The sequence below is a fragment of the Chlamydotis macqueenii genome, chromosome 5 (genome assembly GCF_036417535.1).
Source record: "Chlamydotis macqueenii isolate bChlMac1 chromosome 5, bChlMac1.mat, whole genome shotgun sequence".
In the NCBI taxonomy this organism is placed as follows: Eukaryota; Metazoa; Chordata; class Aves; order Otidiformes; family Otididae; genus Chlamydotis; species Chlamydotis macqueenii.
The window spans coordinates 39820653-39848267 of NC_141560.1; the positions used below are offsets into that span (position 1 = coordinate 39820653).

The 27615-nt window shown below is 41.4% G+C and overlaps 1 protein-coding gene across 1 annotated transcript in view; it reads left to right on the forward strand.

Moving 5' to 3' along the window:
* Nucleotides 1-27615, forward strand: part of RGS6 (regulator of G protein signaling 6) — a 103279-nt gene that overhangs the window by 30729 nt on the left and 44935 nt on the right. The window contains 11 exon segments of the mRNA XM_086748871.1: nucleotides 3860-3910; nucleotides 5309-5415; nucleotides 7774-7825; nucleotides 10550-10614; nucleotides 13606-13682; nucleotides 16529-16610; nucleotides 17132-17206; nucleotides 18574-18672; nucleotides 19801-19862; nucleotides 23000-23110; nucleotides 26370-26495. Coding sequence (XP_086604997.1) covers nucleotides 3860-3910; nucleotides 5309-5415; nucleotides 7774-7825; nucleotides 10550-10614; nucleotides 13606-13682; nucleotides 16529-16610; nucleotides 17132-17206; nucleotides 18574-18672; nucleotides 19801-19862; nucleotides 23000-23110; nucleotides 26370-26495 — 907 coding nt within the window.

A 27615-nucleotide genomic window follows, 5' to 3' on the forward strand; every position in this document is an offset into this window, starting at 1 on the left:
AACTGAGCATACTGACTCAGAGGAAATGTAGATATATGGAGAGGAAAATAGAGGAGACTGGAGCCATTCCTCTACCTGGATCTAGCAACACTTTCTATTATTGAAAACACATCCAACTATTTGTTTTTAGAAGAATCAAATGCCCTGTTAGTGTTTAGTGGAAACATGTCAGGGTCAAGGGTTTCCCTCAGGTGTCCTCTGAAACAGCTTGTGAAATATAGAATCTGAAAATCAGCCAGAAAAGATCTTTTGGGGAAGGTGAGTTATGTGAGGACCATCCATCAGGCTTAACCTACAGGAGAGGTTAAGATGAAGTTTTCTGGAAAACCTGCAGATAAAGGAATGTCTTGGTCTAACAGAGAAGAGTCTTGTAAAGGATTCACTCAAGTCTTCACTGAATCTTATAAGGATAAATCTGAATGTTCTCATTTGAGGAAGGGCATAAGTAGTATTTCTAGGTGGGCAAAAGTAGGTTGCAGTGATAGACGCAGGCACAAGCAGAGGCAAAACCAGTGTGTGAGGGTAACCCTAAAAATTGAAGGTGTGGTGGGAGAGAGCAGTAAAGAGTTTTCATTATGATTGAATATTAATTAGTGACATGGCTATTAATGATGACAGTAATTAACAGAGGAAGGAAAGACTTGTCATTGTCCCGAGGGTGAGTAATCAGTCTTGGCAGGTGATAAATAATGGTTCAGCAAACTCAGCAGAAAGATAATCTGTCTGCCTCAGGACAACTGGAGAATAGCTATAAAATCTTCCAGGCTCTTGGCAACATTCAGGAATGACTTCATGTTTTTAAAAGAGACAAATTAAAATCCCTGATCTCAAGTGCTGCTTATATTCCAGAGTGACTGATCACAGGAGTTCTGGTTGAGTTGGTGCCTTCAGTTTACTTGCCCCTTTAAACCTTTCTTTTTAAATCTTAGTAACAGGGGGAAGAAAGACTGGGGAACCAGCTTTCAGCATTACTTGAATTTTTCATTGCAGTTTGATGGAAATTGAATAGATTCCCCAAAAGAGGTGTAGAGCTGGGGACATAGTAGTTCTGTGTAGAAATGGAGTTGACCCTTAGTCCTGCGTTAGGTATTCCTGAACACGAGGAAAGGAATCATGCAGAACGCACTTCACCTCCCTTGAGCAAAGCAATGCACCACTCTAGGTGGCTTTCAGGTATCAGCTGTCATGTCACTTGGCAATAAGATGCCCAAGAGATCACTGCAAGCCTGTAATCGGAGACCAAAATCAGGAGAAATGGTGAAATTTTTCATTTGGTGAGTGAACAGAAAAATCAATAAAGATTCTGGTTTAGTTTGAACAAAGCATTTTGTAAGGTTTTGTTTTGTTTCTAACAATACAGAAGCACTTTAGTTTGAGTCTTCTTTGAATGGTTTTCTAACCTCAAATGTTTTGTTCTATCTTTAGGATATTTTTGTTTTGTAAAAGGCAAAAGGGAACATCCATGTTTATAAAATAGAATATTTTATTAACAAACTTGTCAGAACAATACTTACTGGCTCTGAACACTTTCCCCATATGTTATGCAGCTAGCACTGTTCACTGGATGCATTCTCATCTAGCAGGTAATTTTGGACCCCTCAGACATATTTTTCTGAATGAATTTGCTTTTCGCAAAAAAAAAAAAATTGATGTGGCGTTAGGGTGCACCTGGCAAGTTGGCTTCAGTAGAGACAGGAAAGCACTGGCACTACTGGTGTTTGTTAGGTGTTCTGCAAGGTACTGCCTGCAGTTCTGGTGACCCTCATGCAAAGAAGTGGAACTTAAATTTGAAAAGTTGCTGAATGGTGAAGTAGAGAGAGAGAGACCATCTTAAGAGGACTTTAAAAGAGTTTGGTTGGTTTAGTGAAATGGAGGAAGGAAGGCAGCGTGTCAGCCCTCTGTAGAAACACTCAGGAAAAACATCTGTCAAGAAAGAAGAATAATTCTTTCCATTAAAGGGTTCTGGACGAACTTTCCAAATAGGATAGTGGCAACTTAACTTGTACTTCGGTGGAGTTGAGAGGTATGGAGACTTACCACAGAGCAGAGAATACAGGTTTGTGAGGTGGGTCCTTTAGTATCTGGTTCGTTGATACCTACAAGGCAGATTGAGACAATGCTGCTTGTTCGTCACATCTGTTTGCCCAGTATTTAAGCCAAAGCAGATGCTCCCCTGCTCTTTGGGAGTTCTGCTGATTGCCTGTGAGGGACAGGTAAGTTGTTTCACTTGTCTTGAGTGGAGGGCAAGAGAGATCAGGTCCATATTCCTGCTTGCTGCTGAAGCCTGACTGAAGAGGGTTTACTGGTGCACCTTGTGGAGTCGTGGATCAACTTGCGTTGTCAGAGAGAGTGGGAGCTGCCATCCCCTTCTGCATGGGGTAGAGCCCACATTTCTAGTGGGAATTTCACCTGTATGAGAGAGTCATTCAGATCTGAAGATATTGCAGTGACCTGGGACACTAGCAGTGTCTGTTGTCTTTCTCTGTGGCACATCATACTTGTGACTCCTGGCCTTTGTTGCCTTTAAGGTTTGTTGAGGGTGTAGGGGCACTCTGGGCCTGTGGAAAGCAAAATGTTCTTCAGATCTTTTCTGGAATAGGCATTGTGCGAGTTATGCTGTTCCTTGAAGTACCTACCACGTCTAACTCAGAAGTGCTGCATGCAAATAAGATCCTCTGGAGTTTGTTTAGTAAGCCTGAACCATACGATTGATCAGTTCCTTTTTGTATGCCATCTTCAACTGATATATTATTACACAGCATAGCACTAAGTATTATTTGGGCTATTAGCCTACTGTACGTGAATGCAAGTATTTCTCAACAAATTGACTGTATGCTGAGAAGGGCTTGGTGTTATGTCTGCATCCAGGCATGGCATTGTTAGGTTGTGCTGCAAGCTGCCATAACTTGGCATGGGCTTGTTGAATTGCCTCCAAGTACTCTTGCTGGTTGCCTTTGACTTTGGACAAGTCATGTGAGTTGATTTGTACACACCATTGTTTTTCATTTTAAGCTTAACTTTCTGACTATGGAGTTTAACTAAATTTTGCTGCCCTGTCATGTTGTATTTTGATAAAAGGCCGTACATTCTATTGAACAGTGACAAGTTTTCCACTTCCACGATTTCCATGTGAGCAACAGAGAGGTTGTATACATGCAGAGGATCAATCCTAGGGATACTCACGCTGTTTATAAGATAGCAATAAGCTTTGTACTAATTGATGGGCCCTGAAAACCTAATAAACTACCTAATGGGCCTTAAAGACTCGCTTCTCTGCTCCTGGCTACTGTGCTGCTGGTGCGATCATTAGCAGGTGACAGCTCAACAGTGGCTAGGTTACAGGCACGCTGAATCCCACTTCTTTCTCCAAGGCATTGCTTGTCTTTGACATAAGCGAGACTTTTCCTCTGTCCTTTTTTGACTGATAACGCAGTTCTGTACTTTTAGGTTGTTGCCTCTGATATTACGGGTGCAAGGTGTCAGTAAATGCTCCTTTGTCTCTCTGCTAGCTGGTGTTTGCAGAAATGTAACCCCCTGTATGCTGACGTGAGAGAGCAGCAACTGGGAGAGATCAAGTTACGTGGAACCATTCGAGTAATATCTGACTTAAAGTATATCAGGGCTCCTATCACACGGAATACTTCTTGGGACCTGTCAGTAATTGTATAATTACAGCATGGCACAAGACGGAAAAACATTCTGAAACAACAGTGGAAATATAAAGGAAAATGGAATAAAACTCATGTCAGTTCTATTGTATCTGTCTCAATGTTATCTCTTTCTGGGGCTCTCAAACCCCGTGGTCTCAGTGTTTAATGCTTTTTTCACTATTTTTTTTTTTTTTTTTTTTTTTTTTAAGGTGCTGATATTGTGCAGTGGCTTATGAAGAACCTCAGCATTGAAGATCAAGGTAAGGTGACCTCAGCTGGGGTGGAACAGGTATTCAGTCTGTATTGTGTGTGCCATCTGACAGTAGATACTGTTTTGCTGTGGTCTAAAATACCTGTAGAACAACAAGGTTGATTTAGGTATTGGAAGGAAGGAGGAGGGAAAGAGATAAGAATCATCTTAATTAAGTCTAATGCCTTACACTGCAATACACAGAGAGCACTTTGTAGGAGTTTTAGCATGTCTGTGAAATTGTTGCTACCTAAGAAAGCCTGATTGATTTTAAGGTTTTTCACAGACTTAGAAAGAAAGTTGGTGGATGTGTGTGGTTATCAGGCAAAGGCAGCGACAGGTTTCCATGATGTGGAGAAATGTAGCCATGACTGACAGGACATGCTGGCCAAGGATGACACAGCCACATCATGGGATCAGATGATGGCTGCTAATTTATCACAGCAGATAGATAAATGGATAACAAACCGTAAACAGTGATCAGTGTATGGGCCCAGTCCAAATAGTTCATTCTTCAAAGAAATCAAAACAGTTTTGTCACAGTTAAGAACTGTTGGGAAAGGAGGAAGAAAAGATCTGCAGGTCTAGAAGCTTCTTTTCCTTTTCCAGAAAGGGAAAAAAAATCTGGCATCTCACCTCCCAGTTTGTTTCTGCTGCCTACTATCACCATGTAAAAGCAGAGATAGAGGCAGTGTTTTCTCACCCAGGGCATCCCTATACATACATCCCTTCTCGTGAGTCCAGTCAAGTCCCAAATTTGAATTTCAGCTGCAGACAGTAGCTTTATTATTTGCCTGGGGGTGGGTGGGCAGCTGATGTGTGTTTTGTAACTCTGAGAAAGTTGATGCAGGTTTTGACAGTTGACATTAGTTGAAAATCTGTGCAAATGTACCTCTGCAGTGGTGAAGGCTGCTTTGGCAGTTGTTAGATATGCGTTCCCCTTTACCTCAGCTCCATTTCCTCTAACAAATGGCAATGCTACAGTGTCAGGATTTGTCTTTATGAACAGGCACGCTACTAATGACCTGGTGTTGCAGGTGTTTGTCAGGTTTGATAGAGGCAAGTGGGGTTCACTGATGGAACAGGCTTCTTGTCAGCTGTCACTTGTGACAGATAGTGTGCTTTGAATTGAATTTCAGACTCTAGAGCTGAACTGGTATGAAATTTTTTAAACATAAAACCAGCAGGTTAAACGTTTGGGTAGTGTTTCATCTATATTGTAAGGCTGATGTCTGCTCTCCTGCTTCGCACGGTTTGGTTGGAAGGCATAAGGATGCAATGTGGGTACAGAGAGGCATATGCGCACCAGGTCTTCGCGTGAGTCATCGCCAGGGCCACTGCTGAAAGCAGAGGAGTGTGCAGTGTGTGTCTTACTGACACATTTCCACTGTTTTTTTCTCTTTCACAGGAGAAGCAATACACTTGGGAAGTCTTATCGCTGCACAGGGTTATGTTTTTCCAATCTCAGACCACGTCCTTACCCTGAAAGATGATGGGACGTTCTATCGTTTTCAGGTTGGTGAGCCCTCTGCCTTCCTTGTGGCCCGTTCTACTGTCCCTGCAACACTCCTGAAATCACCCACTCTTTATTCCTAAGCACCGGTTAAGTCTGTGAAGCCAGGGATTGAGACTATCTTGGTAGAGGCCATAGGAGGTTATGAAGTCCCTTCAAAATGATCTACTTTAGAATCCCAAATCACTCTTTTTCTACTCTCTGACTCACAGTTTTTACATAAATGAACTGATATGTCCTGTGATTTTTTTTTTATATGTGATTTCAATGCTATTGTACTCAAAGTTGAACTAAACCAGGAGAAAGAAAATAACTTTCAGGATCTAACCCTGGCACAGAATTGAGTAGCCACCCTCCTTTGCAAAACAGACCAGGGCAAACTTTGCAGTTGGACATTCAAGCTCTAACACAGCAGAAAATTCAAATTTTTATGCTCGCTTGGATTGATGTGGGAGGGGGCAACCTTCAGGCTTTGGCTCTTTTACAGAGGTTGTGTAACCTTGGCAGTCACCGAAGCTGGGACATCTCTATCTTTCAGTGTCCTTGTGCCTCCAGATGTGTTGAATTTTTAAAGCATCCTGCGCTTGAGTTCCATGCCCTTTCAAAAAACTACTGCTGTCAGCCTCCTAAGATAACTGAGTGCTTGAGCTGCAACAACTCCTTTTGTACAGATTGTATAACTTTAAAAGCAATAAGTTCAAACCTGGAGTCCTCCTGCCTAATCCTACTGGCTGAATTTGTGTTTTTCTGTTACATGATCCCAGCCACCTCCTTATGTTTCCTGTGACCTCTCTTCTGTTTACCCTGCTGTTCCTCCTTTACGTTTATTTTCTCTTATTTAGTTTTTATCTGAAAAGCCTGTTCTCCTTGCATCTGATGTTGCTGCTCTCATGCTCACTGTCCTACTGCTAATGTGATATTGTGTTATCATATGAGACCAACAGCACAGCAAACAGAGAAGCCCAGGAGATCACAGACCTCCTCTTATCTCACCCCACCTTCTGGTTACCTGGCATCATTCAGACTAAGATTTTTCATGACATTTCCCTTGCTCTTCTGAAAGTCCCGCTCCTCCTGTCATGCAATATTTGACAGAAGCAGTGGTAATACTGATTTCCCATTTAGTTGTACTTCTGCCTATTTTAAGAGTGACACCATAAGAAGTTGTCCTGTGCAGCTCTCAGGAGCTAGATTTCGAAAGCAGAGTATAATTCTTTTCCTTATTTTAAGCCTGTGTAAACCACATCATCAAATTGTCTTAACTGCTTATTGACTTTTGTTTTCTTTCCCTCATCTTTTGCTACAACTTTTGCTTATTCTTTGCCTGTTGTCATTTCCTGCAACAGTTCTCAACTATTTTCTGCAAAAATAACCTGATAGAATAATTTTTCTTTTCCATTACTTGGAACTTGCTACTTTCTACCTCAACATCAGTCCCTCTTTTAACAATAGCTCATAATCTCGTGAAGTTCCTAAAATATATATCAGTGAGGAGCATTGAACCCTGCATTGTTTGATCCCTCCCTGTTTTGTCACTGTACTTTGTGCAAGGAGTAGTCTTTGTGTGTGTAATGTCCTATGCCTGTTTGTGGTATTACATCAGTAATACAAAACAGTGTTCTCTAATTTGTGTGATCACAGGGACATTATTTTTCATTCATGTTAAAACTGAAATACAGCCATGTATAGTAATGTCTTGTAATTAATTGTAGCAACTGCAATATGCAGACCTGGATAGAAAACAAAAGCAGTAAGCTTAGCAGGACTTCTGCTTTCAGAACAACTTTAATCAGCTGAGTTTTGACCTCTACCATCTGTTATATTTAAAAAGTAAATTGTTTTGTAGGATGCCAACTACACTAGTAGCTGCTCCAAAAAAAAAAGAGCAAGTGGTGTACGGCATATATAAAAGGCCATGAGGTTTCTCATGCTCCAAAAAAAAAAAAAACCACCAACAAACAAACAAAAAAAAATAAAACCCCAAAACCAAAAAAACACCACAACAGACTCAGGGTGCTTGTGAATTCCTGAGGAAAGAGGAGATTCTGGGGATAGAGGGTAAGAAGCCCCCATTCAGATGAGATGGCAACAGTGTCTAAAATGTCATCAGGATACTGGACTTTATCCTCAAGAGATGCTTGTATTACAGTGTCTCTATTTAGTTGCAGTGAGGAATGTTGAAGGTGATACCTTCCTGAAAATCCTTCCTCAGTTTTACTGAGATCTGTGGCAGTATTTCCCCTGAGGGCAGAGGCTAGGTCTAGGCTTTGATTCTTCTTTTTGTACTTGTAATGTGTTTCTGCATCTGAATATTTGTTTTTCATCTTTTAAATTACAAAAATGCATATGTTGTTTCTTAGGCACCATACTTTTGGCCTTCAAATTGCTGGGAACCAGAAAACACAGATTATGGTGAGAGTATAATTATTTCATTGTAGAAAGTTAGTATAGAAATTTTGTGATGGAAAAAAATTGTCCTTAAAATAATTACTGTTGGCCATCTGAACCCTTCATCAGCAGAGTTTCCTGTCAGACTTGCAGCATCAGAGGCAGATGTGTGCCCATGTCAAATACATGAAGTGAAATCCTAGGGTGTCTGAAGCCCACAGAGCCATAGCCGTTGAGTGCAGTGGGGCCAGGGTTTTACCTACCCTTATCTTCATTATCCCATAGCTCTGTTTGTTTTGGCAGGATTTATGGCAAGCAGAATACTGCTCCTTGGGAATCTTAAATAATACTAATATTGCTTTTGTGGGAGAAGATACTGTGATCTGTAGCTGAACCTGATATGTTGATCAATAAAAAGTTACCTCATCTGGGCACTCATCTGGATGATCAATAAACCAGTATATGACTGATGGCAATCTGTAGTTAAAGTTCTCTGATATATGACATCAGACTTAATTTTCCTATTTTTTTAAGATTACTAGCTGATAGCTGGTAAAAAAAAAAGAGAAGACTGAGCATGGTTTATGAGCTGATAAACTGCAACATGGTGCATTAAACATATGAGTGCCTGCAGACAGTGATAATACATAAAGAAAATATATCAGTATTGTTATCTTTAGCTGTCTGCATGCAATGTTGCTGTCTCTTCCAGAACTGCACTTCTTTCACAGTTAAATGATAAAATCAATTTCTGCATCCTGGTATGGCATTGGAAGAGGAAGTGAATCCATGTGCGTGCTCGTAAAACAGGAGCTTCTGGAAGTGCTTCTTTTGAAATATCTCATAATCTAAGATCAGTTTAGAACTCCTCCATGAATAATCAGATATCTATTTTTTTTTCTTTCCCGGGCAATAATTACTCATCATTATGGATTCTGGAAATCATTTGCTGGGATGGAGAAGTAGCTTGCAATGTCATGTGATTTGCAGTCCTCATCTGCAGGGAAGCTAGCACAGACTTACGTGTTTATGCCAGTGAGGGAACTGCTTAGGAGAAAACATGATGCTGTTCATTATATGCAAAATAATTTCCAGATTTTACAGTCACCATATATAACTGTCTAAACTGTGCCAAATGTATATCCTGTAAATATCGGAATAACAATCTGAAGAGAGAAGTTCTGTTTTTTCTTATAGTACAAGTAACTAGTTTCACAGTTAGATTGTTGTGCTGCAAGGGCATTGAGTGGAACAGTACACCTCAAAATAAAGCCCTATATGAGCTGACCCACAGCTGGAAAAGCTGCAACTGCATTAGCTCTGAGCCCTGTAGTGACAGATTTTCATCTGTCCCAGAAATCGCTAACATATGCTTATAATCAGTCTTTGCGTATCAGAAGTCTGTACAGATGGAGCCTTCCCAGGAATTAATCCCAAACTAGCAGTAGACCCAAATAAAACTGAAATCCCAGCAGCTTTTCATGCTTTCTCTATTTGCATGGATTCACTCGTAGGACAGGAACTAACTTGCTAATAGCAGGTCACTGCCTAGCATGAAGGAATACTGTGAGATGACTGACTCTCACTTTATTTGGCATTCTAAATGTTTTACAGATGAAACTGCTCTTGAGATGTATACGTATAAATATACATTATCTGATCAGCTCTAGTTACCATACATAATACTGGCTCGATATGTGAAAATTAGAATTATAGGAATAGCCTAGAACAGAATTAGATAGCACTGGTAGCACTGTTTTTCACATGTATTTTTGAATAGAAGAATAAGTTTCCAATGGAAAATATTTATGGAAGTGTCAGAAAATTGTATTTCTCAGGAAACCAAAACCCCATGGTTTTCAAAGAAAAGACGACATTTTCTGACAGAGATTTATTGCAGTTTTATGCAGATGATGCTTTGCCTTCTGCTCTGCTCCAGTTTGGTATGCTGTTGTACACTAAGTACCTGGCCCTGCAGCATGAGAGAGGGCAAAACACAAGGAACCTATAAAATTCACGTCTAAATCCATCCCAAAATGAGAGCACTGGACATCTCTTACATAGTTCAGACCTGATAGTATACCCAAAGTGTGCTGGGGACCTTATGTTTCAGCCTGCGATGGAAATGGGATGAGCTAGCAGTCCAGCTGTGGCTTTCCCAGAAGGCAGCCTGGGACTGGTTTGATGTCACACACTGGGCTCATTGTGACCCTCAGAATCCCAAACCACATCAATTTCTGCAGTGTTTGCCTATGGTGAAATGTGAGAAGGCTTTTCTTATCTATTTGAAACGTGTAGAATAAGTGGATGAAGCATACGAAAAAAATGCTCAGATCATTGATTTAAGATGTTTTCATTTCAATATCCTGATTTTTTTTTTTTTTTTTTTTTTTTAAACAAGAGGGGAAAAGAAGTGCAGGGCTACTCACTTTGACAGGCATATCCCCAAAGTGCTGAGGGGAACAGGTTGCTAACGCTGAATCTTTTACCAGCCCCAGAAGCAATTGAGCCTTTCTCAGACATCTTGTTAGTTCCTGGCATCTCCTCTCAGCACTTTTAAATGAGATGTCCCAGATGCCTCTGAGATTGCTAGTGAGTAATATCTGCTAGGTATTCAGCCCTCTCATTCCTTGCCCTTGTGTTGCTTTCTGATGAGAACAAACAGTGCATGGACCACTTTTTTCTTTTTTTAAGATCTAGTACTAATAATCTGTCTGTAATTGTTTTCTGTTCTGTTTCTCCCTTTAGCCATCTATCTCTGCAAACGGACCATGCAGAATAAAGCTAGGCTGGAGTTGGCGGATTATGAAGCCGTAGGTACACAGCTGCTAGAGTTTAAAACTGGGGGGTGCGGGGAGAGCTTTGCTTGCCAATTGAATGCTGCCATTTTGTGCTTTGGGGTCAGTCTTTGCCGTGTCTTTTTTTCAGTTGTCAGAATTGTGTGGAGGTTGATCTGGAGACAACATCACGAACGTGACTAGGGAATGTCCTTGGCTTTGCAACTTCTTAAATTAAAGCATCTGCTGTGTAGCCAGCCCTCTAAGACTGGAGAAATTACACAGAAGTTTACATTGGTTTCCTCTTCCCAGTTAACAGTTCCTGGTTTATATAGCAGATATTAACACATGAAAATGATGGCTTTCAGGGGCATTATTGGGCAATTAAATTGCTGATGACCCATCTAGTTATGGACCTTAAAAGGTTTTCAGATATTAGACTTGGACTGTTTTCAATATGCAGTATAAAAATTATTACTCAAGCTTATTCAGGGCATCTTTTCTGTTATGAAATTATTATCTATAAAAATATCCCCAACCTTGACTTCAGATTGTGCAGGGTTTGTGTAGAGAGGAGTGGGAAGATGGAGGCAGGAGGAGCAGGGCTGGTATGAGTTTTTTTTAATGCCAGCAGTTGTAATGCTCTGTCCAGCTGAACTTCTCTTTCTATCATGTTGACTTTTTTGTTGTTGTTTGTTTACTAGCTCAACAGTGTAACAGCTGAATTTCAAATGTGGAGTTTTTCGTTGGAGGGTTCTTTTACCAAGCTAGTTCTAGTGGACTTCTGTGTTCATGTTTATTACAATGAAAACATTTATATTACATATATTTTAGGGTTTTTTTCCAAGAATGGACCTTTTCTTTCTTCCTTACCTTCTACATTTTGAGACTTTTGTGCACATGGTTGTACATATATGCCTTTTGGTCTTTTCAGTGAAGAGCATGCAAAAATTGCCACTTATCTCGTCCACCCTAGAAATGTATTCAGAGTTCCCAAGAGTTCTAGTCTTGAAGTACAGGCATGAAGGAAGGAATATAATAATCTGCATGTACTTACATATACTTTTGCTGAGTTTTCTCTTCTGCATATTGTTGATTTCATTATTAAAACCATTAAAATTGCTCACAGCCAACCAATTAACTGTAAGTGCTCTAAAGATCTATCATAAAGCAACAAAAGGCTGTTCAGCAGCACACATACTCCCACACTCCCACACACATACAGCAAGGCTATGGCTAAGTACTTTTGCACACCGTTGTCTACTGAGAGTAGCAATGCTCCGGTGATGGCAAATAATTAGATCTTGGCAGTCTCTCATTTTTCTTGTGAATATTGCATTGCACAATTAGAGCTTGCTTCTGCATTCAAACTTTGCTCTCTTAATTAGAGACAATCAGATAAGAATGGCACCGACTTTTCCTAGTCATTATGGGAGCTGAAGCAGATCCAGCAATGGAGATGTAAGCTGAGAGGAAGGAGAGCTGAGGAGTGGGAAGGAGCTCTGTATATTTAATGCACATTTTTTTGAGAAGTAGTATGAGAATGCTTCTCCGTAAGCCTCGGCACTGACCTGGAGTTTCCAAAGACAATCTCTACAAAGCATCTCAGGGGACATCTTCTCATTTTTAAGTTCTGCTTGGAGTATTCATAGACAGCCTCCCACCCCTCATTTATACTGGTAGAGCAGGGGTCTTGATGATAATGATTAAGCTTGCATCATTGCATTCAATTTTGTTTATAATTGGCCAAACATAAGCACGATTCAAATATTGCTTCAATTGGTCATGTTTCATTGGCATCAGTGTATTTACTCCAGAGGGCACATGTGAACATAATTTAAAATAAGATTTAAAAAAGAAACCCAGGGAAAAAAAAAGGTTTTGCAGATAATTACAAGTAGTTCTTCCTTATAGCAACAGTTGAGGAAATCATTGCAGTTCAGCACAGCTGTAAATCATTTGCTTAACTGTTTTCTTCCGTGTATACAGACTGAAACCCTTACATGGACTTGGTGGTAACACGGCCAAGCTTTATGCCTTGTGTTATACAAGAATTTAAACTGAATAATAGGAAGATTTCTTCTAGTGTTGAAATTCATGCACGTAAGCACTTTCTTGAAATACAGGGAACAGGTATAAAAAGAACAGCAGTAGAACTAATAGTGTTAATTTCAATGAAAATTTGCAACTGTTGAACCAGCTGTAGTGGAGAAGAGCATCAGGTTAGTGGTCTCATAGGCCTCCTTGTCAGGTTGGGTATGAATATATGACTTTGGGGTGCCATTTGAGCCTGAAATTCTGACCATGTCCTGAGTTTGACCTTGAGCTGGGATGAAGTCACATCCACCTCCAAACATTCAGACCACAACACTCTCTATAGTGGGTCTAGACCAGAGCTCTTTAGTTGTAGAGAAAGGCTGCATCTGGACTCAGTCTTTGCAGTAAGCGACATTCATTGTTCAGACAAACAAGCTATTTCCTTTTATGAATCATCCTGGCAATCCCCAGCCTTCAGTGCTGTGCAGCTGCATAATGCTCTCAGTGGTGACCAGGACTGAGCAAAGCAAGGGATGCTCGGGCTTTGCATCTTAGCAAAAGCCTGAGGAAAAGAGAGCAGTGAGGGGAGGAAGGGAAAGTGGGGATGAGAGAGAAACATGCAGGTGGCAGCCATCTGCTATCAGAAATGAAAGCCATCAGCTTCACAGAGCTTCTCAGTGTTACCTTTTGGGAACAAGTCCATCATTATTTTCATAGCAGAGTTCAGGCTGTCTTCATCCCAGTCCATTACTTCTCCCTTACAGGGCCCTCTTGGCTGCAGCTATGGGGCTGCAGCCCCAAAGGATGTGTTGCAACCCTGCTTTGCCTGCAAGATAGTTCACCTGAAACCAGCACTGACTTCTATATCTTGAGTTTTTCAGCTTAAAAATAAAATAAAATAAAACAAACACCTGCAGTGCTAACTGTGCTCTTAAGCAGTTGTTATAATTACAGGGATTAATTGTTCTCACTATTTTCATCTTTTGTCAGGAAAACTTAGCAAGACTTCAGAGAGCATTTGCAAGAAAGTGGGAATTCATCTTCATGCAAGCTGAGGCCCAAGTGAAGTGAGTAATCCTGGAGCACTAAATTGTACCAGTATTTAGAGCTGTGAAGGGAAGGGGATTCTGTGCAGATAAAACTTCTCTGTAAAAGTCTTTACTGTAACTAAGCTCAGGTTTTGGTGAATTTTAATTACCAACAGATTAGAAACAATAGAGAGCCAATTCTGAAGGTTTGTATCAGAATCTGAAAGATGGATTTAATTATCTGTACATAGAAACATTGGTCAGGAGCTCCTGAGCCTGTGTTCGCCGACTTGTGCTGCTAAATTAGAGAGGAGAGTTGAGTATCACTTATAGAAAACTTACTCAGATTTAGTATTTGGGTTTTTCCTATGCCCTGCTCATAATTGAAATCTAAATTGTTTTCCCATCTTCCCTTGTGAAAACAATTTTAAGACTCTTAGTGTTTTGAGTGTGTTTTCATTATTGTTGCAAAATGGGTATGGTCCAGGGTTTGTAGTGTCTACAAGGTAGTGCATAAACGCCTCCATGTGTGTTTTGTAGTTGTCACCTCTAAAATGGAAAGGCTGGTGAAAATGGTGTATGAGAACACCAGTACTGACAGTCACTGACACTAGAAGGAATTTGCACTTTCAGCATTAGATGCTAAAAAGTTAAGGAACATCATTTCTTGAGGGTGTGGCTGAGGTATATGTCTCTATCTTTGATTAACTCTTTGGAATTTTGATTAATTCTTTGCTTAATAACATTGTAATTATGTACTATTTAAGTACATAGTAATTATCCTTTAATTTACAAGGTAATTAAGGGATTTTTTTTTCCGACTGGAATACCAATGTTCTGTTTGGAAGAGAAAATTAGAAGTTAAGATAGCAATTGTACTTTCAGTTACTTAAAAGTTTATTGCCAAGATTTAAAAAAAAAAAAATCTAAGTCAAAACAAAATTCTGCATTCTCTCCACAGCATACAATTATTATGTAAGAAAGAAATGTAAATATCAGATTCTTGATGTGATCACTGTTGCTTTTATTAATCTTTTCTCCATTCAGTTTTCTTTGACCATAACAGTGAACTTAAGGTTTGGGGTTTTTTTAGCAACTATTTCAGCTTCTTGGTTCTCAGTTCATGTGATGGTTCGGTCTCCAGGTTTCTAATAAGGCAGGGTTGGAATTCACAGTATAATTCATAGTCTTGGATTAACTAAAAAGGAAAGCAAACCATAAATATGTGAAAACATTCTTTCTGCTTATCAAGTTCTGCTCTGCCTTCCATGTCTTTGTTTGCACACATAATTTTCATTGCTGTACCTACATTGCTCAAAACCTGCAACCACAGAGCATCTAATTATGTTGTGTCTTGATAGTTTAAAATGTGAAATACTGAATTATCAGTAAGTTTGGGAATGTGAACCAAGAACCTCGGTTCAGCACAAAGCACCTGTGAAGACAGTTCATGGAGTCTCTGAAAAGTCCCTCCAGTCCGTGTGTGGTGTGAGGTTGGCCAAAGACTTCACCTTCCCCTTTGGCCAGGCATGAAGGGCTTGGTCAGAAAAAGAAGTTTTGGGCTGGGTATCTGCGTTTGCTCCGCAGCGCAGTACAGCAACTGCTGTCTGGTCCTGCTCTGTCTTTGTGCAGGGACAGAGCTGGTGCAGAGCTGTTTTTTGTCTCAGCCCTACAGGGAGGATATTCAGAGAGTGATACCAAACTGTGGAGTACTCAGGCTTTTTGTGGGGAGGGGTGTTCAGAAGCTTCAGCTTCAGTCTCCTATTTCCTAATCCCTTTTCTAGCACAGACATAGCCGAGGATCACTGCCCCTCCAAAAGAAAAATCAGAGTGGAGAGAACCTGATGGTCAGAAATCCCAGCTGGTGTGTTTTTTTTCCCCTCACTGCTTTGATTTTCCCAGGTGGTGGCAGTGGAGAAACCCAGCACAGAGATGCTGTCAATTTTTCAATCTTGCTCTGAAGGCAAAGGCGGCTCCTCCTTCCCTGCACCTCACCCAGTCTCTCCGCAGGTAGATCTTGCCAGCCCATGGTGACTTTGTGCTCATGTGTAGAGCTGAGCACAGAAGTGAGGCACCAGAAGCAAATTGCTTAATGCTGCTGAGAGACAGGGGAACAGTTGTTTTGAACAACCTCCGGTCACCTTTGTCATGTGTGCTTTGAGTGCGTTGACTCAATGGCTGCATCAGGGCTGAAATTACCAACTTACAGTTGTGCTGGCCCAGTCGCGTGTCTCTTGGGTGAGCACTGGCTTGCACAGGGCCATGCAGCAAGCCCTGCTCCAGCTGCCCATGCTGTCACCCCTCACTCTTCAACACCGAGATGGAGGACAGAGCCAGTCTGTTGAAACCCCTAAGGAGGGTGGCCCCAAGTGCCGCCCATGCTGTTGCTGTTGGATGTGCCTGGGACAGCTGCCCCTTTGCAATCTGTGGTCATGCCAGCGGTCATGCTGGGACACCAGGGTGCAACGGGGCGTCCTGATGTGGATCTCTGTCCAGCACTGGCTGAGAGCTTCACCTGGAGTAAAGAGGTCCTGGTGGGTCTCCTGACAAAGCCAAAACCAAACATGAACTTTCCCAGCCTGCCAAGTCAGAGTCTGGGAACAAAGTATCGGGAAAGGTTGTTTTCCTCTCCAGATGAAAAAACAGATGTTAAACTAAATTTTCCACCTTAATAGGAAAATCTCTTTTGACACGTATTGGAGTAAACACCGGTGATATTTTGTTCATGGCACATGGCCTTGCAAGCAGAAGTATGACATGGCTGTACAAAAAAGTGGATTTCTGAAATTTTTTTATCATGAGGTTAAAAAGCCCAGCTAGGAATTGTAACAAAGAAGAAAGCATTACTTGTACATTGACTCATATGTTTATGTTTTTGTTTTCAGGATCGACAGAAAAAAGGATAAAACAGAAAGAAAGATTTTGGACAGCCAGGAAAGAGCATTCTGGGATGTGCACAGGCCTGTGGTAAACCTCTTTTTGAATTATGCGACTTTCCAGGTTTTGACAGGAAAGTTTTAATACTAGTAAACACTCTGCCATGTATTGCATAAAGACATTGCCTTTACACCACGCGGATTTTCCTTGCAGTTCAAAACACACCAATTGTCTACAAGATTATTTTAGACATTCTAGGTTTGTGCATGCATGGAACTATTGATTTGGAAATATATGATAAATGTGAAGTTTGGAAGATTATTTATGGTGCATATGAAAGAACAGCAGCTTACCCAGTTTGGCTCAGACTTCCTAGAAAAAACTTTCCTCTTAGCTGAGATATTTCCTTTTGGTGCCAAAGTTATGAGTAAATGAATTGGATGCTGAGAGGCCAACTTTGGGTATATGCAGTCTCTTGTTTAGCTAGGATAATTTATGGGGGACACACTTCAGGAAAGAATTTTGAACAAGATTTAATTGTTTATTTTAGAAAGGTAAGGTAGCATGTGGATTGTAAACAGAGGAGTAATATGATTACCATCTCTTTTCAGCCAGGCTGTGTGAACACCACAGAAATGGACATTAGAAAGTGTCGTCGTATGAAAAACCCCCAGAAGGTGAAAAAGGTCAGTTTGAGTTTCTGACTTTGGTTGTGTGGGGTTGGTTTTTTTTTTGTTTGGAGGTGGGGGGGGAGTTTAATGCAAATCACACTTGACACCTACAGTATATTAGGCTTACCGAATAGGAACCAAAAAAAAGCGTTTTGCAAATATCACTTCTGTTTTGATCTATTTGGTGACTTCACTATTCCTGTTTTACCAGCAGAGCAGTGCAGACTGAGTGATGAGTAGAGCTGAGAAGGGTATTAAGGAGCTCTGTGTCCCAGGTATCTGCTGGCTTTCCACTCCCATAAAATTAAAAGCAATTGGCAAAAGTGCCTAGGTCCTATTTTCAGAAATTATTTGGGCATGGATTTTTCAGAGCTGGTTACCTACCTTAATCATTTCAAAGACTGGATCATTAGCAACTTGGGTGTCTTTGACTTACAGCAAGTTTTAGCTCTTCTGTGAATATAGAATTGTATAGGTTGGAAAAGACCCTTAAGATCATAGAGTCCATCCATAAACCTAACACGGCCAAGTCCACTACTCAACCATGTCCCTAGGCTCCACATCTACAGGTCTTTTAAATACCTCCAGGGATGGTGGCTCAGCCGCTTCCTTGAGCAACCTGTTCCAGTGCTTGACAACCCTTTCAGTGAAGACTTTTTTCCTAATATTCCATCTAAACCTCCCCCGGTGCAACTTGTGGCTGTTTCCTCTTGTCCTATCACTTGTTACCTGTTTTCGAGGTGACACCAGACTCCTGAACTGAATTGGTAGTTGAGTAGCAGCAGAGCTATTCACATGACTCTTATGAATGTTAAATAAAAACCAAAAGCACAAAATGAAAGGGTAGCTGACACTACTTTCAGAGCAGGTCTCTGTCCTGAAATTAAATGGCTACAAGTCAATCTGCAGGTTTTTGTTTAGAGAGGTTCACATGAACTCAACCCATTGACAGCTGGTTAAGCTCTTTCTTCAACATGTAGTTTTACAACAAGAAATTAAACTAAGTTATAGAAAATGGCATAGGATTAGGTTCCAGTCTTTTCTTTCTCCGCTTGGTTCACCACAATGGCCACTCCCAGTGTTCATCCTGCAAGCATTGACACACACAGCCTTCAGAGCTCCTAAAAATTATCAACTGCATTTAAACATTTAAAATAAACTCTGTTCTTAATGTGCCTGCAGACCTTCCAAGTGCAGGCATCTGCAAGCACGGTCTGATCTGTAAGTTTTGCTCCAGGCTGAATGATTATTGACCTGTCTGGATATAAACAGCAGGAAATTGTTGGCTTGTTACCTTGCTGCTTTACATACTGCACTTTTCCTGATTGCATAACAGAGAAAAATGCCGTAATCTCTTTTGTTTGTTTATTGCTTCCTCACAGTCAGTATACGGGGTTACAGAGGAGTCTCAGCCTCAAAGCCCTGTACATGTGCCCTCCCAACCTGTACGCAAAACTACAAAAGAGGATTTCCGGAAACAAGTAAGTAGATGGCAAATCTTCTGACAACTGTTATCTGGGGGGGGAAGACATTTACAGTTATTGAGATATCAGGAAAACCAATTGTATTCTTTACCTGTCCTTGATCCTCACATACTTTATGTAAAATAGTAAGTATTTAAAGTATTTGAAGTCCCTGCTTCTTGCAGGAGGGTTGGACTAGATGACCTTTAAAGGTCCATTCCAACCCAAACCATTCTATGATTTTTAAAATATTTTTTTAATTGAGCAGTGCAGTTGCATGATAATATATATTATGAGTAATACTAACCTTTGAATCTGCTATTGTTCTGTCTGTGGAACAATAGACAGGTTAATTTCCAATTCACTAAGGGTGTCTGGAAAGTGAGCAGTGCCAAAGGCTAGGGAAGAAACCAGCATACTGGAACACAGGCTGGGGGCGAGTGGTGAGGAAAGGCACCTCTTGACTCTTAGACTGTACAGTCAGAGCTTTTAGGGAACTAGGAAAAAGTTATTTGCACAGTCACTCCAAAGAATGGCCAACCAACTTTAACATCTTTGCCCCCAGCACAGGGAGCTCGCCCTCAAAATTACTTTCCTGCGACAAGCAGTACTCACTGAAGTACAGGCAGGAATTGCTAGGTCAGCATTTTAATAAAGGCAACTTTAAACCTATTTCTTAGGCAGCCAGTTTTAGGGTGGTCTTCTGAACTAAATCTGACCACTAAATTTCTTGAGCTTTTTCTATCATAGCCAACATAGGCTGCAGAGTACTGTGAAGAACTTGTTCATAGCAGAGTGCACGTGCTATAAAACTGCTGTTGGTGTGATGCCAGTCAGTTAGAGAAATGGAAGAGAGGAGTGCGATCGCATTGCACCCTGAGTAGTCTAGGAACCTCGACCCCAAATATGTGCCTTTCCTACTTTTAATTATGTCTTCTGAAGCTTCCCCTGGGTCTTTACCGTAGGAAATGGAGATTCCTGTTGGAGGCAGTTAATAAGCTTCTTCTAATACCTAGGGAAGGGTCCCATTTCTTCTGAGGTACTTTCAAGCTGTTTGGAAAGAGAAATCAATAGCATGTTGGGATATGATCAATGCATGCGGTAGAGCTGCTCGATTGTTAATGTCCTTGTCATCTCTCTCCTCAGATAACTTTTCTGAACATGCAGATAGAGAGACATTGTTTAAAGATGTCCAAAGTAGCAGAAAGGTGAGTGACCCTGTTCGTGTGATTTTCCATTCTTTCCTCATCTCCAGTTTGGAATTTCCAGAAACAGGGAGTGGGTAGGAACACACAAAAGCTGGTCATCAATCTTTCTGTGCATCAGTCCTTCCCCCTCCTTACCTAGCCATGCTGCCTGTCTGCTGACCACTGACACTGCTGCACTTGCTCTTCTGCCACTGAGAAAAAGTAGGTGAAAAATTGAAAAAAATGTTGGTATCAAAACCTGTACGAGTTGATAACTAGGAGAAAAGCAACTAAAATGAGAACAATCAAAAAGTTCTTTTCTCCTGTTTAGAAAATTTTGTTTTGAAGTTACAAAGAATGAAAATCATTTTATATCTTGGGAAGAAGCGTTTGGTTATGTGATGGCTTTGGGTGGCCGCGTTGCTGGAGGGTCCCCGGGCTTGGTGCAGAGAGAGTGGCCTGGATGTGGAGCATCACGGAGGAGGCAGGAGGGAAGCAAGAGAAGCTGATGGGTCCAGTGGCTTGGCAGGGATGGGAATAGGTGAGGAAGAATGAATGTGGATGACCTGAGCTGAGTGATTGCCTGAAATAAAAACCTATGCAGCCTGAAAGCCTGATGTAAAACGCTGAATACAAACTCTATGAACAAATCTTCTGTGTAACGAGGTGCCATTATTAGCAAGTCACTTTTCAGGCTGGGTGCTGCTTTTGGGACTAGTTTAAGTGACAGTTTGACAGATCAGGATGCAGGAGATGACTTCTCAGCACGGTCCTTTCGACAGCCAAGCCTGAGAGCGGCACCGCCTGCCATTTTTTTTCAGTGGAGCACAAAGGCACTTTCAGGCAGGCCGAGGGAAGTCACAAGGAGCAAATAACACAGGAGGCAGTGGGGGAGACAAGCTGCTGTCTAATCTGTAATAGAAATAGGATATAAATTATTTTAATAATGGTCGACCAGTCACGTACATATCCCACTATTCTGTGGGATAACCCTTGTCCAGCAGAAGAGGAATGGAAAGACTCTCAAAAGATTATCCCCAGCTCCTGTGAAATAAATATCCACTATAAAAGATTTGCTTCCTCCTCCTCCTTGTTTCCCCTTTCTGGAGCAGATCTGCACCAACTGTGGGAGCTGCCATCCTTCAGCTGCTCCAGGCACCTTGGAATTGGTTTTCTTCTCCTTTCTTCCACATCCTTTCTCCCCACTTGGGACCTGCACATTGTCAGGTTTAGGATTTGGCAATGACATTTGAGGACTGTTGAGCAAAACTGTCAATATATTTTACCTACTCTTTTTCCTAACTACATGATGCAGTGTTGGTGCAATCCCAGTACAGAAATGGCTGGGGAAAACCAAAGCATCTTCCTACCAGAAGCAATCTCAGCTCCCTAGATGAAAATGTGTCAGAAATCTGTGCTATTCTCTCAGCTCCTCAAAGTTACTGAGAAGGCTCAGCTGGGTCCCCTGACTGCAAGACAGTCAGGCTCTCAAGGGAAGCTCTGCAGCCTTCAGTTAACTCTTCCCACCACCTTTTCTAGCAGAATTACAGTGCATCACCTGAAACACCAGAACTCCAGGTTTGCATTTTGACAGAATTTGATACCCTTTTAGGAGTGCCCTGCCTGTAGCCACCTTTAGACAATGAGACAATGATTCTTCTGCTGTTGTTATACTGAATCAGCAAAATGTGGTTAGCAGTTGCCCCTTGTTTCATTTAATTTACTTTTACTTTTTGCTAGGACTTGTACTAGTACCTCCAATGCCTTCTTATTATTTTATTAGGAGCAATTCAAGTTTCACAGCAGATATCTTCTGATTGATCCTTTTTGTTGTTGTTTGTTTTTTTTTTAAACCAACTCTATCTCTCATTGATGTCTCAGGGATTGCTGCTGCTCTCTGAAATTGGACGCTGCACCCTCCTGCAACCCTTGACCTGCAGCAGTCATGAAATGTAATTAATGAAATGAGATGAGACAGCCCTGAGTGCCCTGAGGGGCAATGGGAACCTGCTGTGGTTACAAAAGTGTATGATTTTAATGCCTCATGATAAGAGCTAGGACAAACAAAAAGAAATAATTACTGTAGAACAGGTCAGGGAAACTTTCTGCCTTTTGTGACCCTTTGTTTCACAGGGTCTTTTCATTTTCCTGCCTTTTTTAAAGTGTGGAAGACCAGAGGTAAAGTTTAGCATGGACAGTCACAGTGCAAGCAGATTAGTTGTTCAGTACGATGAGACTCAATTAACTAAGTTAATTACTTGGCAGACTTAGGCAAAAAAAATTTAAAAGTGCCCTAGAGTACTTCTAATATAGACTAGGACAGATTTCTTTTGATTTACTTCATATATGCTGTCTTTCTTTTGTAAAAATGCCCCCCTAGCCCCAACCTCAGTGGAATTCCTGAATCACTTATGCAAGCAGGCACACAGTCCTTTTCCCAGGAAACTCTTTGAATCTCATCCTAGTGAGGATTAGGGGCTATGTCTTATCTGACTCATCATGAAGCAAGCCAGTATAAAGGCCAGGTGTTTTTTCAACATGCATATCATTTACTACATCCTAAGTTAATTATCATAAACTACTGTTGAAGTATTTTACAATGGTGCGATTAAACAAAATGGTATACCAATGTATCAAAAAATGATCTATAGCCTGAAGCTTTGATGTGCAGGACTGTGATCCTTCAACGATTTATGTATATTCTTAGCTACAGCACATGACCCTATTTAGATGAGTTACTCATAATGTATAAAGTTAACTGGATGCAAAAGTCTGCAAAAACCAAAAAAAGAAAGAGGCAATAGCAACGTGCAACAAATGAAAAGGGGGATGTACGTTTCATAGTCATCCCATGGCTCTCTGGTGGAAGCCCTACCATGGCAATCCAGTTGTTACCTCATCAGGCTTTTTGTGGGCATCTCAACAGAGATGAGCTTGAGGAAAACACTGCAGTGGGTGTTTGCAGAGAAATCCTCGTATGCACCATGCCTGGGAAAAGGGACTCCTGTGGTTGCTGAGAAACTGTCTGATCCCTACAAAAAAAAAAAAGAAGCACATAAAAAAAAAAAGTTATACCTCTCTGACATGTGACTGACCATTCAGGCTCTGATTCTTTTTTTTTTTTTCCTTCTTTTTTTTTTTTTTTTTATATCTGTCAGTTTAATAGCCTACACAGAACAGTATGTGGAATACGACCCTTTTATAACTTCTCCTGAGCCTTCCAATCCCTGGATAAGTGATGACACAGCATTGTGGGACATTGAAATGAGGTAAGAATTGGTAGTTTTAAGTAATGTTTAGAGTTGTCCTGGCATTTTGTTTTTATGCTCTTCTCATCGCCCTGTTTGGATAGGGAGTTGTATCTTGTAAAGTTACAGATATCCAAGTACATAGCTAAAGTTTAAACAGGAGCCTACACTTTATCACTTCTGTGAATTATTCAACCCTTTGATTTCCATGTGACTTGATGTCTGGTACTCTGTAAGTCAGGTAACAGATGTTCTCATGCCTGTCAAGGATGTGCACAGACTCACGTCTAAGAGTCCACAGGTACAGGATACTGCTAAGAGACACTTGTTCCAGCACATCTCTGACCCTTGAGAGTCTGTTCTCTGGTCCTCCTCCAGCTGTAGTGCTCCAGCCGTGCCCCTGACGTGGGATCGCATGAAAGATGCTGCTGGCAGAATAGGATGGGTTATAGGGCAGGGGCCGTTCCCGCTGTGCAGAGGTGGATTTAGCACAGGAGCCAGAGCAGTGTAGCTCACACACAATGTGTAAGATTTGGCAGGGCAGAATTATAATAGATTGACAAAGTGAGTTTGGGCCTCACCTGTTAGTGAACAAGCTGACTTATCTCTGTTATGGTGTCTAATAGATGAAAAAGAGGAGGAATGACTGTTGGACCTCTAATGCCTTGTGCCTCAGAGAGTTTCTCCAAAGAAAACAAACACAGCGCTGCAATTTAGATCATCTTTTGCCCATGTAATGCTTGTGCAAGGGAGGTCTGGACAGTGTGTACATCTCTTGCTATCACAGGCTATCCACACCCTTCATCGTGGGGCTAGAATTGTCCTGCCTGCCACTATGCTTAGCAGCTATTGCAGCAGGTCTAAGTGGAATCACCATGCCATGTATCACCTTCACTACTCACTCCTATCTACTGCAAGTGCTCAGCAGCTTCTCCTGGTGTTTAGCTGCTGCTGTTCAGCACCAAATCTGAACTGGGACTTCACTTTAGCAAATGTCTGAAAAGAGAATGTCAAATCTAATCCTGCCTGTTTTTCAATAATAATATAAATTTTAAGATGCTACCAGCCTAAGAAAGCCAATTCATAGTGAATCAGTGTTCCAGAAAAAAAAGGCAAGTTATTTCCCTGCTTAAAAAACATGGCGTCTGGGATGTGAAAGATATTTTCACCTGCTTCTGTGATAGTCACAGAAATACATTAGTTGCCTAATCTCTGCCCCTGCTCATATGATTTTCATATTTTGGATTTGCTTTTTAGTCAGTTTCTCTCATTCTCCCCATACTTCCTAGCAGGGCTAGAACCAGATACAGCCCCTGCAAAGTACTTCTCTGGAGGAACACCCCAACCCATAAGGTAATCCAGGCATTCATTATTTCTGCCTCTGTCAAGGTAGCTGCAAATCCCAGAAAAGATGTCAGTGTCCCTGACGAATACAATTAACCTGATGTCACAGCCTTAATAGGAATTTTAATAAATCCTTGGCTTCTGCTGTGATTTCAGAGTTAAGGAAGGTGATTCTCCTGCTGATGAAAAAGAAAAAGTTGTAGTGTTGGGAGATGGAAGAACAAACAGCTCTGTATTTCCATTTTATTCTCTATTGTAAGAGAGCTCACTGCATCTGCATCTAGTTGCAACTTGCATGAATAATTAAATGATCCCCAAGAGCTGCGGTAGCCCTTGTGTTGCCTGCAAAGCTGTTTCCTCAGTTAGGAGAGCAGAGCCCTTGCTCAGGAAAACAAAGAGCCTCTCACTTCTAATGGTAAGGCCAGCTGCTGAGTATGGACATCCCTGTGCCGCTACAGTTCATCCTTCATGGCACTCAGGACTCAGGAAACGCCACGGAAAGCCTTCAGTTTTAGACCGCATTTTGGCCTTTTTGCTTGTGCCAGAATGTTGTGCAGCGGCGAGAAGAGCAGCTACAGATCGCTGGATTCAGCAAGAAATTCCCCAAGCTTAACTTGTGCATAGCTCTACACAAACGTGGCTTTCAAGTCCCTGTGTCTGAGCTGGCTCACTTAACAGGTAGGCTGGCATCTGAGCCCTTGTCTGCAGCGCTGCTGGCTCCTGGGTGAGTGCAGGAGGAGCCATCCCGAGTGCTCTGCACTTCCACTGAGGACATGCCCATCAATTTTACTTGGGCTTTACACCAAGAGGAAATCAAAGCTGGCATTTTATTTACCCCTTTGGCTTATTTGTCTTCAGCACAGATCGCCACTGTCCCCTAAGGCTCCAGGATTAGGAATCACTGTGGACATGACGAGACATGTAGTTTAATAGATATGCACTGTTAACAATGGCTCTACTGTCACGAACGTGAGCAACTGAGCTCTATTTTAATGGTTGTCTCATAGTATGACGCAATCACACCAGAAGCTTTCAAACACTTTGTGAGACCAGATTACGCTCTGATGCGGACTGTCTCACAGGATCCTCGTTGTGATTCCCAGGCACTGCTTCTCCCCACAGGCTCCTCTACAACATGTGTGGCAATTCAAACAACAGCTTATGTAAGTGGAGCTGTATGATGAAATAATTTAGGAGAAAGATTGTTAGTGGTTTTGGGTGCCTCTGCATCTCAGTGTCCCAGCTGAGACACACAATAAGAGTCTGATTATCATGGAGAGGAAGAGGGAGATGGTTTTTAGTCTTCCAAGACTTAGGTATCCAAAAATCAGAGACACTGGAAAATAAAAGACCACAAACCAGTAATCATCTTTAGAAATCTTGTCTGCACGGCTTCTTAGTGAAACTGCTTTTTTAATGCAAATGTGGAACTGAAAATCTGAAGCCAGTTCCAAGTGACCAGCCAGCACTGTGTGGGACACAAGGAGATGCTCTGGAGCTCACCAGTGGCCCAGGAAACAGTGTTGGCAAATTTCTGCCTTGACATATAAGAGATCCCAAGGTACATTTGAGGAGATATATAGGAAGTGCATAATGAATAATCATTCAAGTATGGTATGCTGTTCTCTACATGAAACCTACCAGAAATTACTCTGAAAATTGTATCATTCAGTGTCTCTCATTTTGCCGTGTATGTAGCACCCAGATAGTACAGTTGCTTTAATGATGACCCTGGTGTTCATAGCTTCTTTATGAAGCTTCTTCATAGCTTCTGTTATTTGTGAACTTGTATTTCTGCAAAATCTTGAGAAAAAAACACCATCTCCTTGTCTGATAATCCTCCTCCCTTTGCTACTTAGCAGAAACAGCAGCAGCTGCTCGGACAGCAGGCAGAAATGCACATTCCATCTGTTTTATCCCTTCTCTCTCCAAACAGCAAAGAACCTAGTCAGCAGCGTGTGAAAAGATGGGGTTTCTCCATGGATGAGGTGCTGAAGGACCCAGTAGGACGAGACCAGTTCCTTCGTTTCCTAGAATCAGAATTCAGCTCGGAAAACCTCAGGTGAGACCTTTTTTTTGACTTGAACTAAGTGAATGAGACCAATCCTACTCTCTTGCATAGGTGAAATGCAATGCTTGGTATGTCTTGAACTGCTAAAACACCCATTTGAATAAAGTCAAGAATTTGGCCCATAGCACTGCTACGGATGCCTATACTAAAACTGCATAAGGAATCTCAGGAACAGTGTTTAGCAGATCTGGTATTGTCAAGTATCTTATGCAAAGGCTTGCAAAGTTGTAATAATGTAAGGAGATACAGCGTATCACTATTAAGCCTTCTAACAATATATAGGAATTGCAAGTGTATTTGTGGCAGGGCTCATGTGAAGGAAGCATAGTATGGTGATCATGTGGCTAAAAACTGTTGTAGTACTGGCACTCACCAAATCAGATTTGCAACAGTTAGTTTAAATTCTGGCACCTCCTAACTATTTGAGAGCTTGACTCTCACATCAATAACACTCTATGTGTGGATTCTGAGTACCTGGCTTCTCATGTTGTGAAGAAGACAAAACTTATGTTATGAAACATTATGTAGGCATCCATGTGATCCTACATCAGACTGAGCATCTATAAATCTGTTGTGCGCAATTCTGCTACTTCAATTGCAGCTGTAATAAGTTGCCTTTTTTTTTTTTTTTTTTGTGAACTCACACTAAACAAACACAAAACCTTTCCTAGAAGATCCACCTCCTCTGGCCTTGTCCATAACACTGTTGTAAACCCAATCTCTGGCCTTAGCACACTGTTTTGAGATACGATCCCATTGCAGAACTGATGAAAAGACATTGGAAGTGCCAACAGCATGCTTCATTCTGGAGTAGCAATCCTTCAAAGAGTATGTCTATCACTTCAGCCCTTCCAGCTGCAAAACTAAGTGCTAAACTCACTAGGATTCATTAGTGACCCCTAAGTACCCCAGAACTAATGTATTAAGCCATTTTCCCTTACTGATACCAGATACCTTCTCATACTGACAGAAAAAGAGAGGTCTAGCTAGATATACCCCATAGACCCTAAGCTAAACCCACGACCCTGCCTACATAGCAAGGATCCGAGTCCCCTGCTTGTCCTAGCATTAGTCAGGGCATAGCCACAGGTTTTATCGTCCTTGTCTTGAA